This window comes from Salvelinus sp. IW2-2015, linkage group LG31 (genome assembly GCF_002910315.2).
Source record: "Salvelinus sp. IW2-2015 linkage group LG31, ASM291031v2, whole genome shotgun sequence".
NCBI classification, from domain to species: Eukaryota; Metazoa; Chordata; class Actinopteri; order Salmoniformes; family Salmonidae; genus Salvelinus; species Salvelinus sp. IW2-2015.
This window is the reverse complement of record NC_036870.1, coordinates 21,021,706-21,043,083: the sequence shown is the minus strand read 5'-3', so window position 1 is coordinate 21,043,083 and position 21,378 is coordinate 21,021,706. Positions and strand designations below refer to the sequence as shown.

Below are 21,378 nucleotides of genomic sequence, written 5' to 3'. Positions count from 1 at the left end.
GACAGGAAGATCACGTCAGTGACTCAACCCACTCAAGTGACACACCCCTCCTAGGCCCGGCATGGAAGAGCACTAGTAAGCCAGTGACTCAGCCCCCATAATAGGGTTTGAGGCAGAGAATCCCAGTGGAGAGAGGGGAGCCGGCCAGGCAGAGACAGCAAGGGCGGTTCGTTGCTCCAGTGCCTTTCCGTTCACCTTCACACTCCTGGGCCAGACTACACTCAATCATATGACCTACTGAAGAGATGAGTCTTCAATAAAGACTTATAGGTTGAGAACGAGTCTGTGTTTCTCACATGGATAGGCAGACCATTCCATAAAAATTGAGCTCTATAGGAGAAAGCCCTGCCTCCAGCTGTTTGCTTAGAAATTCTAAGGACAGTAAGGAGGCCTGCGTCTTGTGACCGTAGCGTACTTGTACGTATGTACGGCAGGACCAAATCAGAAAGATGGGTAATAGCAAGCCCATGTAATGCTTCGTAGGCTAGCAGTAAAACCTTGAAATCAGCCCTAGCCTTAACAGGAAGCCAGTGTAGAGAGGCTAGCACTGGAGTAATATGATCAAATTTTGGGGTTATAGTCAAGATTCTAGCAGCCGTGTTTAGCACTAACCGAAGTTCATTTAGTGCTTTATCTGGGTAGCCATAAAGTAGAGCATTGCAGTAGTCTAACCTAGAAGTGACAAAAGCATGGATTATTTTTTCTAAATTTTTGGACAGAAAGTTTCAGATTTTTGCAATGTTACGTAGATGGAAAAAAGCTGTCCTCGAAACAGTCTTGATATGTTCGTCAAAAGAAAGATCAGGGTCCAGACTAACGCCGAGGTCCTTCACAGTTTTATTTGAGATGACTGTACAACCATCAAGATTCAACAGAAGATCTCTTTGTTTCTTGGGACCTAGAACTAGCATCTCTGTTTTGTCTGAGTTTAAAGTTAGAACATTTGCCGCCATCCACTTCCTTATGTTTGAAACACAGGCTTCCAGGGAGGGCAATTTTGGGGCTTCACCATGTTTCATTGAAATGTATAGCTGTGTGTCGTCCGCATAGCAGTGAAAGTTAACATTATGTTTCTGAAGGACATCACCAAGAGGTAAAATATATAGGCAAAACAATAGTGGTCCTAAAACGGAGCCTTGAGGAACACCGAAATTTACAGTTGATTTGTCAGAGGACAAACCATCTACTTAAACTGATATCTTTCCGACAGATAAGATCTAAACCAGGCCAGAACTTGTCCGTGTAGACCAGTTTGGGTTTCCAATCTCCAAAAGAATGTGATGATCGATGGTATCAAAAGCAGCACTAAGGTCTAGGAGCATGAGGATAGATAAAGAGCCTCGGTCTGACACCATTAAAAAGTCATTTACAACCTTCACAAGTGCAGTCTCGGTGCGCTGATGTGGTCTAAAACCAGACTGAAGCATTTTGTTTACATTGTTTGTCTTCAGGAAGGCAGTGAGTTGCTGCGCAACAGCTTTTCTAACAGTTTTGAGAGAAATGGGAGATTCGATATAGGCCGATTTTAGTTTTTATATTTTCTGGTTCAAGGTTTGGCTTTTTCAAGAGAGGCTTTATTTCTGCCACTTTTTTAGTGGGTTTGGTACACATCCGGTGGATAGGGAGCCATTTATTATGTTCAACATAGGAGGGCCAAGCACAGGAAGCAGCTCTTTCAGTAGTTTCATTGGAATAGGGTGAATGACACATTCACCTTCACAAATGCTGTTTACATTGATATCCATACTAAATGAAGCAGATAAGGGATGTTATGGCCACCCTTAACCTTTCACTTAATTTAAGGGGGAAATTCACCTTCGAATGTTTTGTGCAACTGACTTAAAGTTAAGGAAACCTTAAGGGAAAATATGAGGGGAAAACCAGGCCCAGGTGACTAGTCATGCTGAGTATGTAGAGTAGTAGGTGAATAGTCACTTCGACTATATAGAATACCAGATGACTAATCAATCAGTGTATATAGTAACATGTAACTACTGTAGTCACTCAGGGTATATAGGACCAGGTGACTAGCCATTAAGGCTCTATAGTGGCGGTTTCCCAGACACTGATTAACCCTAGTCCTGGACATAAACGCAAGATTAATGAAGAATCTCCAGTACAAGTTGATTAGTCACTCAGAGTATAATGGAGTACCAGGTGACTAGCCACTTAAGGTATGTAGATTACCAGGTGATTTATCACTCAGATTATATAGAGTACTATGTAACTCGTCATTCATAGTGATACGTTTTATTCAATATGCAATGAACTTGTTTACCACGAGTCAACTCAGAGTGAAGTTAAATTGTTTAATACCAAAAGATGCAACAGCTGAATACGTGCCTTTCGAGTGGCGCAGCACTCTTATATCCAAGCTCCCCCCGCCTATACAGTGATACAGTATACTTCAGTAGTTTTCCACTAACATGACACAGCACTTTCCACTGACCCTTATTAAGACAGGTTCATCTGCAAACCATGACCCAGGAGTTGTGACAATCTCAACCGCTGTTGGCGCCACTTCCTCTTATCATCCTGCTGTTAGGCCATGGAGCATCCCTGTGGTTTCCAGTCACAAGCTTTCTAACGGACAGTTCCCCAAAACCACACACACCCTAGTATGCAATAACCTTTTTCTCTACTTTCACTGTAACTCTAACGGTGTCCCGTGTGGCTCAGTTGGTACAGCATCGTGCTTGCAATGCCAGGGTTGTGTGTTCGATTCCCATCGGGAACCAGTGCGAAAAAGGATAAGAGAGTCTGCTAAATTACTAAAATGTCAATGTAAACTCTATACAAAAATATCCCAGAAACTTAACGAATCATTCTACTTCTCCTTAATCACACAAAGCTATTATGGACACTCTATCAAGAGGCATAGTCACAATCTTACACTCTGACTTCTGTTCAGAGGTTAATTACGTCACATTGAAATCAGTCAGTCACATTGGCAGGTAGGAAATGTATTTAGACTTACTCCACATTTTGTTACCGCCTGATTTCAAAATTGATTTTGACCCATATACACACACAATACCCCATAATGCCAAAGTGAAAATGTGTTTTTCGAAATTTTTGCAAATGTATAAAAAATGAAATACAGAAAACTTTGAACTGAATTCAAATGTAACCGAGTTAAGGAAGATGTGGAGTGAACCCGAAGAAGGGCCTCTTCCCACCAGTCATCGTCAATTCAAGTTCTCTTCCCGAGTCAGTCTTTATTTTGTTGATGGGATAGGTTTCAGAGGAGAGCATAACATTGTATAGGCCCGAGATCAGACCTCCCCAAATCTGCGGGAGCGACAGGATTCCTGCTAATAGTGTGTCAGGAGGTGATTGAGGAAAGGTAAAAAACTGAGAACGAACCAAATTTTGAGCTTGGAAATAGCGGAAAAGATTTGATTGAGGCCAATTACATTTAGCTACAAGATCGTTCAAACTGGCAAAGGTCCCATCAAAAAATACATTTTTGAAACATACCACTTTCTCTCCCGCCACAAACAATAGCCTGGTCAAGCTTGGAGGGTATAAATAGATGGATGTTACAAATGGGGCTTAAAAGAGAACGTGCAGATATTGTAAAATGCTGACAGTTGTTTCCAGATATTCAGAGTAGAGAGCACAATGGGATTTCAAATCAAATGTTATTTGTCACATGAGCCGAATACAACAGGTGTAGTAGACCTTACAGTGAAATGCTTACTTACAAGCCTTTAACCAACAATGCCGTTTTAGGGGGAAAAAAGTATTTACTAAAATAAACTGAATGTAAATTATTATTTTTTAAATAACAAATAATTAAAGGAGCATCAATAAAATAACAGGAGCGAGGCTATATACAGGGGGTACCGGTACAGAGTCAATGTGCGGGGTGACCGGTTAGTCGAGGTAATACAGTGCCTTGCAAGAGTATTCATCTCCCTTGTCGTTTTTCCTATTTTGTTGCATTACAACCTGTAATTTAAATAGATTTTTATTTGGATTTCATGCAATGGACATGCACAAAAAAGTCCAAATTGGTGAAGTGAAATGAAAAAATTTACTTGTTTCAAAAAATTCTGAAAAATAAAAAAACATAAAAGTGGTGCGTGCTTAAATGTTGTTTAAAATGGCGGCGGAAGAAATGGCAGCAGTTTTTACCGGTGCCCAACCAATTGTGAGATTATGTGGGTTTTTTTCGCGTTATTTGTAACTTATTTTGTACATAATGTTTCTGCAACCGTATCTGTCGGCAAAAAATAGCTTCTGGATATCAGGACAGCGATCACTCACCTCGGATTAGACCAAACAAAATCTACAACAAGGGCGACGCATAAAACATTCTCCAAACACTCCACAGGGCCGACATCCGGTTATTTGCAAGAGGAAGCGACGCAGGTACAGAGGACAAAGAGCCGGGTGCCTGGTCAGGACCCGGAGAAGGCGACAGGGAAAGCTGCCATTACCGTCAATACTACTCGCCAATGTGCAATCATTGGACAATAAATTAGACATGGTACGATCACGAATATCCTACCAACGGGACATCAAAAACTGTAATATCCTATGTTTCACGGAATCGTGGCTGAATGACGACATGGATATTCAGCTAGCGGGATACACGCTGCACCTGTGCATCTGTGCATATTTGTAAACAGCTGGTACACGAAATCTAAGAAAGTCTCTAGATTTTGCTCGCCTGAAGTAGAGTATATTGTGATAAATTGCAGGCCACACTACTTGACTAGAGAGTTTTCAGCTATACTTTTCGTGGCTGTTTATTTACCACCACAGACAGATGCTGGCACTAAGACCGCACTCAGTCAGCTGTATAAGGAAATAAGCAAACAGGAAACCACTCACCCAGAGGCGGCACTCCTAGTGGCCGGAGACTTTCATGCAGGGAAACTTAAATCAGTTATACCAAATTTCTATCAACATGTTAAATGTGCAACCAGAGGGGAAAAAATTCTAGATCACCTTTACTCCACACACCGAGATGCGAACAAAGCTCTCCCTCGCCCTCCATTTGGTAAATCCGACCATAACTCTATCATCCTGATTCCTGCTTACAACCTAAAATTAAAGCAGGAAGCACCAGTGACTCGGTCTATAAAAAAAGTGGTCAGATGTAGCAGATGCTAAATTACAGGACTGTTTTGCTATCACAGACTGGAACATGTTCCGGGATTCTTCCGATGGCATTGAGCAGTACACCACATCAGTCACTGGCTTTATCAATAAGTGCATTGAGGACGTCGTCCCCACAGAGACTGAATGTACATTCCCCAACCAGAAGCCATGGATTACAGGCAACATTCGCACTGAGCTAAAGGTGCGGGACTCTAACCCGGAAGCTTACAAGAAATCCTGCTATGCCCTGCGACGAACCATCAAACAAGCAAAGCGTCAATACAGGGCTAAGATTGAATCATACTACACCGGCTCTGATGCTTGTTTTATGTGGCAGGGCTTGCAAACTATTACAGACTACAAAGGGAAGCACAGCCGAGAGCTGCCCAGTGACACGAGCCTACCAGACGAGCTAAATCACTTCTATGCTCGCTTCGAGACAAGCAACACTAAGGCATGCATGAGAGCATCAGCTGTTCTGGATGACTGTGTGATCACACTTTCCGTAGCCGACGTGAGTAAGACCTTTAAACAGGTCAACATACACAAGGCTGCGTGGCCAGACGGATTACCAGGACGTGTGCTCCGGGCATGTGCTGACCAACTGGCAGGTGTCTTCACTGACATTTTCATCATGTCCCTGATTAAGTCTGTAATACCAACATGTTTCAAGCAGACCACCATAGTCCCTGTGCCCAAGAACACCAAGGCAACCTGCCTAAATGACTACCGACCTGTAGCACTCACGTCCGTAGCCATGAAGTGCTTTGAAAGGTTGGTAATGGCTCACATCAACACCATTATCCCAGAAACCCTAGACCCACTCCAATTTGCATACCGCCCAAACAGATCCACAGACGATGCAATTTCTATTGCACTCCACACTGCCCTTTCCCCTCTGGACAAAAGGAACACTTATGTGAGAATGCTATTCATTGACTACAGCTCAGCGTTCAACACCATAGAACCCTCAGATTAGGGAGACAAATCCATTGTTATGCTAGCATCTGGCGTTTTAATTTTGTGGATGGTACATTCCTCCTCTTTCTTAATTTGCCAAGCAAGCATTTTCCCTGCACTTTTATCTTGCTCAGCATAATGTTGTTTGGATTTCAGGGCAGCTGTCTCTGCAGAGGGGGTGTTTATTATGTTCTATTCAAGATTGAAAGTGTTCAGCTGTTGAAGGGTGTCAATATTTCTATCTAAACTATGTTTTCATTCTAAGTTGTGGATTTAGAATGTTCTAGTATTTCTAATTCTGTATTGGTCTTCTTTTTCTTATGTGAAGAATAAGACATGATACAACCTCATAAATTCTTTAAGAGCTTCCCAGACAGTTGGGCGTACTTCATTATCTACATTTATTTCCAAAAACATGTCTATCTGTGTGTTGAGATATGAAGTAAACTCCTTATCTCCAAGTAACATTGTGTTGAATCACCATGTCTTTGTTATTGGCATAGGAGGTTTAAGCTTATACATGAAGGACAATGGGTTATGGTCTGTAATTATTCCAGGAAGGCATTCACATTCAGAAACAGTCAATTAAATTAAACAGTTCATTCTTAAATATGAGTTGTGGACATGTGAGTAATAAGAATATTATATTTCAGTTTGATGTTGTATTTTTTTAAATGAAACAACCAAATGTTGGCCTTTTACCAGGTCGGAATGTTTTCGCATTAATTGTTTATTTTCATAAATTTGGTAGCCTATGCAACAAACAAAAAAAATATTCTGCCCATATGAACACATTTATTTTAGGCCATAACCTAAAGAACAGCTACATGATTTAATGAAAAGCAGCAAATAGACACAAAATTGTTTCACATTCTTTTTAATAAAAAACAGAATCAGGCAATGGGCTACACCTTCAGTTTCCCCGCCAAATAGGCCTACAAGGAAACTCGGGGTCTGTATGCAGTGTAGTACCTTCCACAATAACTTTTAATACATGTAAGCCATAAAACCAGATTACAATCAACTGGTTTCTAACAACCAGATACAGAGGTCTTTTTTCATGACATCACGGGAAAGACGTCATATTTTGGTTGTCATCTGGTTAGACATTTTTCTGGTTGCTAAAACGATGCTGACAAAACGTATTTTCAAAGTCATTGCAACCAGTTTTGCTCTCTGTGTAGTCATAACCTATGAGAAAACACTACTCTAACAGTAGTGTTATTTGTTTTTAGAGTAAGAAACCTTTTCCAATGATATGAACACCAGTCGCATTTACCTATGTATATTATATGTGTACAAGGATGTCATGTTTTGTGCACCTTTTGTGTAATGTTGATTTATTGTGAATGCTTGTGGGTCGTTTCGTGTCAATTCCGCAAACATCACACCCACCATCTCAGATTGTTCTGAAATCTCTTCTGTAGTTAGAAACAGATAAGATTAGCATTCCTGCTACATTATTTTGTTTAAATTACATTTGATCTCTGAGAAATTACACTAATTGATTGCACCCAAATTGGCCATTTTAATTTATAGGATTCCTATAATATTCAATAAATATAGTACCTAACATCCTATTTTGACCAAACTTCTTCCTAAAAATGAGTAAAACATGAGGAATAAAAACAATTGTCAATGCCACCCACATACCCCCCCCCCCCCCACACTCCGTGCCAATCCCACCCCAACAACCAGTATACAGTATCAGTTTTCTGTTTGACAAGTAGTATGGAGTTGTAGCTCTGAGTATTGTTTCTTCATACTATAATGTATTCCCAGTGAATTTGGTGACGTTTAAATAAATTAGTCGTTGGAGTTGTTAGTACATTCTGATATTACCAGGTTCTGACTACTAGATGGTGCTGTTTCTGCTATTAGGTTTTGAAAAGTGTGAAGGATCCTCCCCTCTCAATGTTAAAGGGATAGTTCACCAAAAATCCTAAAGGACGTATTGGTTTCCGTTCCGGTATTCAAATTTTTGCCCTTCATATCCAAATAATTCAGGATGATTTGTAAATGAAGCGTAAAAATTAGAATATAGGTTGACTGATTGACTGATATTAGATTTGTGCCACAAATGCAAAAAAGGTAGCGTTTTGAAACAATGGGCAGGTAAACAAAACCAACGCATGGATTGCTGTCATAACTTTTCCATAGACAGCACCATCTAGTGGTCAGAATCTGGTCATATCAGGATGTATGATGGGACATAAACCTAATAACTACAATGACAAATTTCTCTGAACGGGGAAAATAACTATGACCAAATACTGGGATGAATAAATTAATAAAAGTATGAATAAACAATAGTGCGAGTCGCAGCTCTATATTTATTTCTTCTATTTTTTTAACTAAGCAAGTCAGTTAAGAACAAATTCTTATTTACAATGACGGCCTAGGAACAGTGGGTTAACTGCCTTGTTCAGGGGCAGAACGGCAGATTTTTACCCTGTCAGCTCGGGGATTCGATCTAGCAACCTTTCGGTTACTGGCCCAACGCTCTAACCACTTGGCTAAATGCCGCCCGTATACTACTTGTCAGACAAGGAAAATTATACCGTATACTGGTTTTTGGTGTGGGATTTGTGTGGGGGGTCCGTGAGTGGCTTTATAACATTTTTGGGGATTCCTCATGTCTTACTCATTGTTAAGTACTATATTTATTGAATATTCTATGAATATTTGGGTGCAATCAATTAGCATAATTGATCATAGATCTAATTATATTTCAACAAAATAATGTTGCAGGAATGCTAATCTTATCGGTTTCTAACTACAGAAACAATTTCAGAACAATCTGAGATGGTGGGTGTCAATCCTCTTTCTTGTACTTTTGAGTTGGAATGACCGATGTGGCGCGAGTATATACAATATATGGACTTATGTTAATGTGCATGAGTGTCATCATTTAAGTGTGTGTGTGGTCTGCCTGTGTAATGTGTGTGTTGTGTGGGCATGTAGCCTGCTTGAGTAACGTGTTTGTGTCCATTGACAGAGGTCGCTGAAGACAGTGATTGTCCCCAAAGGGAACCAGCTCCATAGGAAGTTGAGGAGAGCTGCCTTGAAGCTGGAGAAGACCATGGGATATGGAGAGGCTGAGGTTTGTGTGTGTGTGTGTGTGTGTGCGTGCGGGGGGATGACGGAATATACAGTGCATTGGGAAAGTATTCAGACCCCTTCACTTTTTCCACATTTTGCCTTATTCTAAAATCGATTTTTAAAAAAATACTCATCAATCTACACAACAATACCCCATAATGACAAAGTGAAAATGGTTATCTTTGGAAAATTTTGCAAATGAAAAAAGATACATACCATATTTACATAAGTATTCAAACCCTTTGCTATGAGACTCGAAATTGAGCTCTGGTGAATCCTGTTTCCATTGGTCATCCTTGAGATGTTTCTACAACTTGGAGTCCACCTGTGGTAAATTCAATTGATTGGACATGATTTGGAAGGGAAACATCTGTTTGTATAAGGTCCCACAGTTGACCGTGCATTTCAGAGCAAAAACCAAGCCATGAGGTCTAAGGAATTGTTCGTAGAGCTCCGAGACAGGATTGTGTCAAGGCACAAATCTGGGGAAGGGTACGAAAAATGTCTGCGGCATTGATGGTACCCACAGTGGCCATCATTGTTCTTAAATGGAAGAAGTTTGGAACCACCAAGTCTTCCTAAAGCTGACTGCACTGCCAAACTGAGCAATCGGGGGAGAAGGGGCTTGGTCAGGGAGGTGACCAAAAACAATAGTGCGAGTCACTGTGACCGACTGATGTGTAGACTGATGAGAAAAACAAAATGTGGAAAAGCTGAAGGGGAATGTATAATATGTATAGTATGTACAGTTGAAGTCAGAAGTTTATATACACCTTAGCCAAATACATTTAAACTCAGTTTTTCACAATTCCTGACATTTAATCCTAGTAAAAAATTCCCTGTTTTAGGGCAGTTAGGATCACCGGTTTATTTTAAGTATGTGAAATGTCAGAATAATAGTAGAGTGATTTATTTCAGATTTTATTTCTTTAATCACATTCCCAGTGGGTCAGAAGTTTACATACACTCAATTAGTATTTGGTAGCATTGCCTTTAAATTGTTTAACGTGGGTAAAATGTTTCGGGTAGCCTTCCACAAGCTTCCCACAATAAGTTAGGTGAATTTTGGCCCATTCCTCCTGACAGAGCTGGTGTAACTGAGTCAGGTTGTAGGCCTCCTTGCTCCCACATGCTTTTTCAGTTCTGCCCACAAATTGTCTATACGATTGAGGTCAGGGCTTTGTGGCCACTCCACATACCTTGACGGCCACTCCTTGATGGCCACTCCAATACCTTGACTTTGTTGTCCTTAAGCCATTTTGCCACAACTTTGGAATTATGCTTGGGGTCATTGTCCATTTGGAAGACCTACAGTGGGGAGAACAAGTATTTGATACACTGCCGATTTTGCAGGTTTTCCTACTTACAAAGCATGTAGAGCTCTGTAATTTTTTCATAGGTAACTTCGACTGTGAGAGACGGAATTTAAAACAAAAATCCAAAAATCACATTGTTATGATTTTTAAGTAATTCATTTGCATTTTATTGCATGACATAAGTATTGATCACCTACCAACCAGTAGAATTCCGGCTCTCACGACCTGTTAGTTTTTCTTTAAGAAGCCCTCCTGTTCTCCACTCACTACCGTGTATTAACTGCCAACTGTTTGAACTCGTTACCTGTATAAAAGAAGACCTGTCCACACACTCAATCAAACAGACTCCAACCTCTCCACAATGGCAAGACCAGAGACGTGTGTAAGGACATCAGGGGTAAAATTGTAGACCTGCACAAAGGTGGGATGGTACAGGACAATAGGAAGCAGCTTGGCGAGAAGGCAACAAACTGTTGGCGCAATTATTAGAAAATGGAGAAGTTCAAGATGACGGTCAATCACCCTCGGTCTGGAGCTCCCATGCAAGATCTCCCCTCGTGGGGCATCAATGATCATGAAGGTAAGGTGAGGGAATCAGGCCTAGAACTACAACGGCAGGACCTGGTCAATGACCTGGAAGAGAGCTGGGACCACAGTCTTCAAAGAAAACCATTAGTAACACACCATGCGTCATGGATTAAAATCCTGCAGCGCACGCAAGGTCCCCCTGCTCAAGCCAGCGCATGTCCAGGCCCGTCTGAAGTTTGCCAATGACTCATCTGGATGATCCAGAGGAGAATGGGAGAAGGTCATGTCGCTGATGAGAACAAAAAATAGAGCTTTTTTCTAAACTACACTCGCCGTGTTTGGAGAAGAAGGATGAGTACAACCCCAAGAACACCATCCCAACCGTGAAGCATGGAGGTGGAAATATCATTCTTTTGGGATGCTTTTCTGCAAAGGGGACAGGACGATGCCACCGTATTGAGGGGAAGGATGGATGGGGCCATGTATCGCGAGATCTTGGCCAACAACCTCCTTCCCTCAGTAAGAGCATTGAAGATGGGTCGTGGCTGGGTCTTCCAGCATGTACAACGACCGCGAAACACACAGCCAGGGCAACTAAGGAGTCGGCTCCGTAAGAAGCATCTCAAGGTCCCTGGAGTGGCCTAGCCAGTTCTCCAGACCTGAACCCAATAGAAAGACTTTGGAGGGAGCTGAAAGTCTGTATTTGCCCAGCGACAGCCCCGAACGTGAAGGATCTGGAGAAGGTCCTGTATGGAGGAGTGGGCCAAAATCCATGCTGCACGTGTGTGCAAACCTGGTCAAGAACTACAGGAACGTATGATCTCTGTAATTGCAAAACAAAGGTTTTGTACCAATAATTTTAAGTTCTGCTTTTCTGATGTATCAAATACTTATGTCATGCAATAAAATGCAAATTAATTACTTAAAAATCATACAATGTGATTTTCTGGATTTTTGTTTTAGATTCCGTCTCTCACAGTTGAAGTGTACCTATGATAAACATTACAGACCTCTACATGCTTTGTAAGTAGGAAAACCTGCAAAATCGGCAGTGTATCAAATACTTGTTCTCCCCACTGTATGTAGATGTACAGTAGAGGTCGACCGATTAATTTTTTTCGATACCGATTTATTGGAGGACCAAAAAAGCCGATACCAATTAATCGGCCAATTTTTTATTTTATTTATTATATTTGTAATAATGACAATTACAACAATACTGAATGAACACTTATTTTAACTTAATATAATACATAAATTTAGCCTCAAGTAAATAATGAAACATGTTCAATTTGGTTTAAATAATGCAAAAACAAAGTGTTGGAGAATAAAGTAAAAGTGCAATATGTGCTATGTAAGAAAGCTAACGTTTAAGTTCCTTGCTCAGAACATGAGAACATATGAAAGCTGGTGGTTCCTTTTAACATGAGTCTTCAATATTCCCATGTAAGAAGTTTTAGGTTGTAGTTATTATAGGAATTATAGGACTATTTCCCTCTCTACCATTTGTATTTCATTAACCTTTGACTATTGGATGTTCTTATAGGCACTTTAGTATTGCAAGTGTAACAGTATAGCTTCCGTCCCTCTCTTCGCTCCTCCCTGGGCTCGAACCAGCAACACAACGACAACAGCCACCATCGAAGCAGCGTTACCCATCCAGAGCAAGGTGACCAACTGCTAGAAGGCTCAGAGCGAGTGACGTTTGAAACGCTATTAGCGCGCACTAACTAGCTAGCCATTTCACTTCGGTTACACCAGCCTCATCTCGGGAGTTGATAGGCTTGAAGTCATAAACAGCGCAATGCTTGACGCACAACGAAGAGCTGCTGGCAAAACGCACGAAAGTGCTGTTTGAATGAATGTTTACGCGCCTGCTTCTGCCTACCACCGCTCAGTCAGATACTTAGATACTTGTATGCTTGTATGCTCAGTCAGATTATATGCAACGCAGGACACGCTAGATAATATCTAATAATATCATCAACCATGTGTAGTTAACTAGTGGTTATGATTGATTGTTTTTTATAAGATAAGTTTAATGCTAGCTAGCAACTTACCTTGGCTTACTGCATTCGCGTAACAGGCAGTCTCCTTGTGGAGTGCAACCAGAGAGAGGCAGGTCGTTATTGCGTTGGACTAGTTAACTGTAAGGTTGCAAAATTGGATCCCCCGAGCTGACAAGGTGAAAATCTGTCGTTCTGCCCTGAACAAGGCAGTTAACCCACCGTTCCTAGGCCGTCATTGAAGATAAGAATGTGTTCTTAACTGACTTGCCTAGTTAAATAAAGGTGTAAAAAAAAAAAAAACGCCGCCCAAAAATACCGATTTCCAATTGTTATGAAAACTTGAAATCGGCCCTAATTAATCGGCCATTCCGATTAATCGGTCGACCTGTAATGTACAGTATATGTATGTATATATTATATATGTATGTGTTTCTGCACATCATTTCCGACATTTTGGTAGGCTATTTGATAGTCAACTTGTCTATAATTAAATACATACAACTTCTCTTCTGTCATTATATGTTGCCCTAGAACACTAATAAACCCTTGCTCACCAGAATAATGTCAGAAATCAATAGAATGAATGCTTTGATCTAGTTGACATCGGTAAAGTTCTCTGTCATCTTTTTTTGCGATGCAAAGACACGAATGCAAAGGCACCGGGGAGAAAATGCAATAACAAAAAAAATAAGATTTTCTGTGCAAAATATCCAAATGACATCAGTTTGACCGGTGGTAAGGAAATAGAAAGCTGTGAAAACGACCCAACGTGTTTCTGATAAGATTTCAGTTTGGATGATTATTTCTTGTGGATGAAATACTATCAGCTTTTATGATGCTGATCAAGATAGCACCTCTACAGACGGTATATAACTGAGCATTCACATTCTCTCACGATGCTGAAAGGAACTCCTGTTTCTGAGTCAAAATGTTGCCTACATTGTAGCATTTTAATGTTAAGATTATGTGAGTGGTTATAGACCTACAGTCAGTGTCCAGATTTCAGTTTCCATTTAACCCATCTGAACAGTAGGCTACAGTTCCCTTGACTGTAGGCCATAACCCTATTTGAAGTCTTGTGACTGTCGAATTTGTATAGCGCCTCACACTCATCACACAATCATTCTCCTTTACAACTTCACCAAAACGTTTCTGGCCCAATCTTCTCTTTATTTTCAACACTCCTTTCACAGCTTTTCTCTTATTGAATTAAACTCCGACATTGTCGCACTCCGACATTGTCCTTTTTGCCTCCGTGGATTGACGTAAACTTTTTCTGCCCGTTCCCGAAAGCCTTTGGTGATTAGCATGTAGGCTGTTTGGCGTGTACACAGTTAGGCCCTAAAGCATAGGCTTATGCACTAATGAGGCAAAGAGAGAGATGATAAACACTCACTAATTTCTCATCAAAAGGTAGCTATGTGCACATTAAACAATAATACACTCAGGTAGCCTAGTAGTTAAGAGTGTTGGGCAGTAACTGAAAGGTTGCTGGTTTGAACCCCTGAGCTGACTTGGTGAAAAATCTGTCAATGTGCCCTTGAGCAAGGCACTTAACCCTAATTGCTCCTGTAAGTGTCTCTGGAGAAGAGCGTCTGCTAAATGACAAAAATGTAAATTATACATTCACGGATTTTTTAAGCTATTGTTTTCTGCTTATTCAACCCGCCCTTTATCCATACAATATTTAATTACCCTAAACCCGTCCGCCCCGCGGTTATACGGCGGGTTATGTGTCAACCCGTGCATCACTAATGTGTGTGCATGCTTGTGTTGGCGCTTACCATGCTTTGAGTAGTGCTGTCGTGTGTGTTGTGTGTTGTGTGTGTGTTTGTGTGTGTGTGTGTGTTTGTGTGTGTGTGTGTGTTTGTGTGTGTGTAGGTAATGGAGTTGGATGCACACACATACAATTTTGTGTGCAGAAAGATCCTTTCGCCATGGTGAGTCAATAATAATGCTACCGGTACTTTTTATAAACTATTGTGCCTATAACTACTGTCTGTGAATAATTTAATATATTTCAACTGTGTGTTGGTTCGTCTCTCCAGCCTGAACATTGTAATGAAGGTCAAAATGAAGTGACCCTTACATCACCTGACCCCCCCGACTTGGTTGGTCATGCCCTGACCCTCACCCAAGGTCAGCCCTGACCCCTCCACCCCAGGTGTCAGAGGTCAGCAACCCCACCATGACCTCTACAGCTCTGTTGTCCCTACCTGAATGCCTCCACCAGGACACAGCCTGTCATCGGTAAGTGTGTTGTGTGTGTATTGTTTAATGTGCATACATAGTTTCATATATAGAGCTATAATTGGTGAAGATTGCCTAGTTGTGTTTCTCATCTCTCTTTGCTCTCCCTCCCTCTCCTCCCGTCTCCCGGTTCCGTAGTGTCATTATCAGAGTTGCACAGACAGACAGTGAAGTGTACTTCCTCTGGCCGCTGCTGTTCTCACAGGTGTTTTACTTCCATCCCTCATTGGAACCTACATCTCTGCTCGACACACCGCTACCACTCACATAGTGGGTTACAGACTGCACACAGCCACACCACATACTACACACACTACATCCCCACTAATATCGCACATGCACACACACACCACACCTACATACACACCACAACCACCCCACTCATACATTGTGTCCAGACCTGAGTCAAATACACATATTATACTAAAGTATGTGGACAACCCTTCAATTAAGTGTATTCGCCATTTCAGCCACCCCGTTGCTGACAGGTATATAAAATCAAGCACACAGCCATGCAATCTCCATAGACAAACATTGGCAGTAGAATGGCCTTACTCAGTGACTTAAACACACGTGTGCACCGTCATAGGATGCCACCTTTCCAACAAGTCAGTTCATCAAATTTCTGCCCTGCTAGAGCTGCCCCAGTCAACTGTAAGTGCTGTTATTGTGAAGTGGAAACGTCTAGGAGCAGCAATGACTCATCCGCAAAGTGGTAGGCCACACAAGCTCACAGAACGGGACAGACGAGTGCTGACGGTGCGTAGTGCGTAAAAATCGTCTGTCCTCGGTTGCAACACTCACTACTGACGATTGATTCTGTGCTTCCAACTTTGTGGCAAGAGTTTGGGGAAGGCTCTTTCCTGTTTCAGCATGATAATGCCAACTTTGCACAAAGCAAGGTCCATACAGAAATGGTTTGTTGAGATCAGTGTGGAGAACTTGACTGGCCTGCACAGAGCCCTGACCTCAACCCCATCGAAAACCTTTGTGATGAATTGGAACGCCGACTGCAAACCATGTCTTATCACCAAACATCTGTGCCTGACCTCACTAATGCTCTTGTGGCTGAATGGTAGCAAGTCTCCGCAGCAATGTTCCAACATCTAGTGGAAAGCCTTCACAGAAGAGTGGAGGTTGTTATGGCAGCAAAGCGGGGACCAACTCCATAATAATGCCCATGATTTTGGAATGAGATGTTCCACGAGCAGGTGTCCACATACTTTTGGTCATGTAGTGTACTTTCAACGACTGGAGCTGATATTTGACCCAGGTCTGATTTGTGTTTCATGTTCAAGCTCCATACATACTGAACTCGGTAAGTGACATTTCCCACTGGACTGTGTTGTCATAGAAACTAGTGTACCCTGAGCTGGCTGCTGATTGGCCAGTGAGCCCAGAGCTGACGGTGAAGGCGGGGCCTCTTCATGAGGAGCTGAGAGTGAGAGCTGCAGAACTGGAGGCACAGGAGGGACTAGGACAGCCCACGGTAATTGATAACCTATAATCATCTAATATCTGTTTGATCACTGCCCTTATCAATACACTGAACTGAAAACACCAAAGGGAACGGGACAACCCATGATAAACTACAACCTATAATCATCTAATTGTAGGGTTCTGAGTCTTGACGGTTTTTAAGATATTGAGAACAACAAACACTTGAATAAAAAGGTATTTTAATAAAGCCGGGAAGCATACAAACAATACACGTCAACAAACCCAAACAGCAGTGTATATAGGAGAGTCTCTGCCTCCCTGCATCCTGTGGAATCTATGCATAAACAATCATAAATCTCGATGGACCAACCAAATGTAAATGAATACCAGATGTTTCTTGCCGTATTGGGGGAAGGGTGTCAGTCATTCTAACTTTGACGGTCCCCCAGATAACAACTTGGACCGTAACGTATGGTGGTCTAACAGGCTCACAAGGCCTTGCAGTTACATTGCAAAGGGCCCTAGGCTCTTTAGGGTTGACTGGTGTGCCTCTAACATACTGGGTAACCCACAATGATTTAAAGGTACATCTGGTGTGTAAACTGCATTATGGTTAAAACAGACTGTATGTTTTATTTTTACAGACTATATGGTTTAAACAGACTATGTGGTTAAAGGGCCAATCCATAGCTGAAACAATAACGAAGTAGTTCACCGCACCAATGTTTTGGTAAAAAGCTGAGGGGTGGCGCTTGAGAAATGTACCCACTCTCAAATTCATAGACAAGGACTGACCATCCATGATATCAAAAGTTATGGTTTTAATCATGTTTGTTTACTTTATTTTGCTTAAAAACATTGGAGTACGTGCTGACCAGACCGCTCACGCATGTTGATTTTGTCCACCTACACCAGACGCGATCAGGACATGCAGGTTGAAATATCAAAATGAACTCTGAACCAACTACATTCATTTGGGAACAGGTCAAAAAGCATTAAACATTTATGGACATTTAGCTAGCTAGCTTGCTGTTTCTAGCTAATTTCTCCTGGGATATAAACATTGGGTTGTTATTTGACCTGAAATGCACAAGGTCCTCCACTTCGACAATTAATCCACAGATAAAAAGGTAAACCGAGTTTGTTTCTAGTAATCTCTCCTCCTTCAGGCTTCTTCTTCTTCTTTGGAATTTATATGGCGTTTGGAAACCAACTTTAACCTCTAATTCCTCCCAAACCCGGATCCGGGAGCACCCCCCACAGTAAAAAAGCTGACTGGCATAGCCTAGCATAGCGTCACAAGTAAATACTAGCATCTAAATATCATTAAATCACAAGTCCAAGACACCAGATGAAAGATAACACATCTTGATGAATCAGGCATCATTTCTGATTTTTAAAATGTTTTACAGGGAAGACACAATATGTAAATCTATTAGCTAACCACGTTGAGCAAAAAGACACCACTTTTTTTACTCCACCAGTTTTTTACTCCATCAGTAGCCATCACTAATTCGACCAAATAAAGATATAAATAGCCACTAACCAAGAACACACTTCATAAGATGACAGTCTGATAACATATTTATTGTATAGCATATGTTTTTTAGAAAATTTGCATATTTCAGGTATAAATCACAGTTCTACATTGCAGCTGCAATCTGAAATATGCCGAAGCTGCAGAATAATTACAGAGACCAACGTCAAATACCTAATTACTCATCTTAAAACATTTCTGAAAAAACACAGCGTACAGCAAATGAAAGCCCAACATCTTGTGAATCCAGCCAATATGTCAGATTTTTTAGTGTTTTACAGCGAACACAATATAGAGCATTATATTAGCTTAGCACAATAGCCAGAAACACAAGCATTTTTACCAGCAGCACAGGTTAGCGATCGTAACAATACAGCAAAAGATATATAATTTTTGACTAACCTTGATATACTTCGTCAGATGACAGTCCTGTAACATCATATTACACAATGCTATAGGTTTTGTTTGAAAATGTGCATATTTAGCAGCACAAATCGTGGTTTACAATGTGATCAGTGGCACAGGTCATGCATTCTGGCCGGCGCCATCTTGGAAAGGCACCTAAGTTTACGATTATTTATCGATTAGATTGACAAAAAAAATACAGGTTGGACAGCAAATGAAGATGCATTAGTTATTAATGCAACCGCTGAGTTAGATTTTTAAAATTAACGTTACTAGACATACAGTGTGCGTTACAGCCAGACTAGAGCCGCAATAATGGCGGACAAATGCGTTTACTTTTTCCACATAAATACGGAATAACATCATAAATAGCTCTTACTTTTGGACGAGCTTCCATCAGAATCTTGGGCAAGGTGTCCTTTGTCCAAAAGAATCGTTGCTTGGTTGTAAAACGTCATCTTCAACTTCGGAATTAGCAGCTAACAATAGCTATGTGGCACACAACATGCCCAAATCCCCAAAACGCAATACTAAGGAAATTCCGAAAATAGCAATATACTCGCATAAACTGATATAACTCGGTTTAAATACTTCGTTATGATGTTTCTAACACCTATATCGAATTTAATTACAGACGGATATAGCTAAGGCCGATAACTGAGATTTCAAAATGCCATCCTGAGGTCTTGCTTTGCGCAATGACGAACGCGAAAAGAGAGCTCCTTCCTTCCTTGGCCTTTTATAAGCTCTGAGAACTACGTAGACACTCCATTCCACTTCTCATTGGTTACTGACATCCAGGGGAAGGCGGTGCAGTTCATGTCGACCCATAGGATACATACAGAGCTTTAAACTGATCTGAGAACAGAGCCTCGTTTTCAGACCTTCGCAGTTCCTGTCATGGATTTCGCTGCAGAAAGAGTTCTGGTTCACCCACAGACATAATTCAAACGGTTTTAGAAACTAGAGATTGTTTTCTATCCAATAGTAATAATAATATGCATATTGTACGAGCAAGAATTGAGTACGAGGCAGTTTAATTTGGGAACGATAAATGTCCAAGTTGAAACAGCACCCCTGTAGTGTCAAGAGGTTTTAAGGTGCATTACCACCACCAACTGGGCTGGAGTGTGGATCTTAGTTCAGCTTTCAATCACCCACGTGGGCATATGCTCCTAAAAACCAATGAGGAGATGGGAGAGGCGGGACTTGCACCGCGTCAAGCGTCAACAAATAGAACCAATTCTATTTTAGCACCTGGCTATGCAGACGCTCGTTGACGCGCACGGCCAGTGTGGGTGCAATGATTGAATAACATTTGAGTACATTTATTTTGTGACGCGAGCGGTGTGGTCAGCATGTTAGAGTTTGGGTGTCTGATGGGTACAGCAGTTGTTCATTGGAGTTCTATTCTTCAAGAATCATACATTTTTAAGTCCAAAAATGGATGTAGTGTAGCAACTGCAGATTGCTCCTTTAACAGACTATATGGTTAAAACCCTTCAAAATCAATATCTGTCTGATCACTGCCCTTATCAATACAATGAACTGGAGACACGGGAGGGAATGGGACAACCCACAGCAAACTCCTCCATCAAATAATGAATTAATCAATCTCTCAATAAACCAATCAATCAAAAGTACATCAATCATATGATCTGTTCTGTTATGAAGGTGGTAAAGAGAGAACCTGTTGCTGGAGACACAACCACTACCAATACTGAAGGTAAGATGCACGCACACACACACACACACACATGCACACACAAACATACACACACTCACCTCCTGTGAATGGTTTTGTGTGTGTTTCAGGGACTGCCCAGCAGAGCCAGAACAGCTCACCTCCTCTCACTGTGAAAGAGGAACCGGTTGACTCCACAGTACCGTCCCAGCCCCCTAGAGGAGAGAAGAGGAACAAGAGGAGGAGCAACCCTGTGGTTGGTCAGTATTCCTGTTATCAAGGCTGCCATTGGTTGGTTCATCAGTCTCTCAGTTTGGACAGTATCTCAAGTTTGGACCGTAATACTATTTTGAAGTGACCTGTGCGTGCGTGCGTGCGTGCGTGCGTGCGTGCGTGCGTGTGTGTGTGTGCGTGTGTGTGTAGGTGTGAACTTCCTGGTCCAGGTGTCCGACAGGAGAAGGAAACAGTACTACTGTCAGCTATGTTCTGTCAGGATGAAACACGCTATTGCTGATCACATGACCAGCCTCAGCCACCGACACAACTATGTGGTGCGTGTGTTTTTAAGTCTATCTTTTTATTTAGTAAGATGTGCATCATTAGAGGGATGTCAATCGATAACCATTTATTTGGGGGATATTTGACATGCATTAAATTCCGCTTGTTGTCTTTTGTAGAGGTTGAAGTACCCTGGTTGGACCTCCAGCCCGGTAGAGATGGAGAAGAAGCTGTTCAAAATGGCCGTTCACCTGGAGAAGGTCGACAGAGACGCAGGAATGGGCATGCAGGTCAACACACACACTGAAAGTTTACAATTGTCGGGGTGGAAGGTGTCTGTGCTTCGTTCGTTGGGGCCTGCTTCCTGCGTCAGTCAGGTTGTCTCTGTCACAAAGCATGATGAACCCTATTGACTGTTGCGTACTGTTACAGGAAAATTGTGTGCCTCTTTCCTGTAAATTAAACTCAAACTATTTTAGGCCCCACAGACACACACAAACTCACACTAGCACCAAACTCACATGCTACTAGCACCAA

The 21,378-nt window shown here is 41.5% G+C and overlaps 1 protein-coding gene across 1 annotated transcript in view; it reads left to right on the top strand.

Annotated features, from left to right (window-relative positions):
- Nucleotides 1–15,279, top strand: part of LOC111955542 (uncharacterized) — a 73,896-nt gene extending 58,617 nt beyond the window's left edge. Inside the window, exons 32-34 of the mRNA XM_070436452.1 lie at nucleotides 9,071–9,175; nucleotides 14,909–14,967; nucleotides 15,076–15,279. Of these exons, the coding sequence (XP_070292553.1) occupies nucleotides 9,071–9,175; nucleotides 14,909–14,967; nucleotides 15,076–15,109 (198 nt within the window). The 3' untranslated portion in view covers nucleotides 15,110–15,279. The remainder of the gene's footprint in view (nucleotides 1–9,070; nucleotides 9,176–14,908; nucleotides 14,968–15,075) is intronic.
- The last annotated feature ends 6,099 nt before the right edge of the window (nucleotides 15,280–21,378 follow it).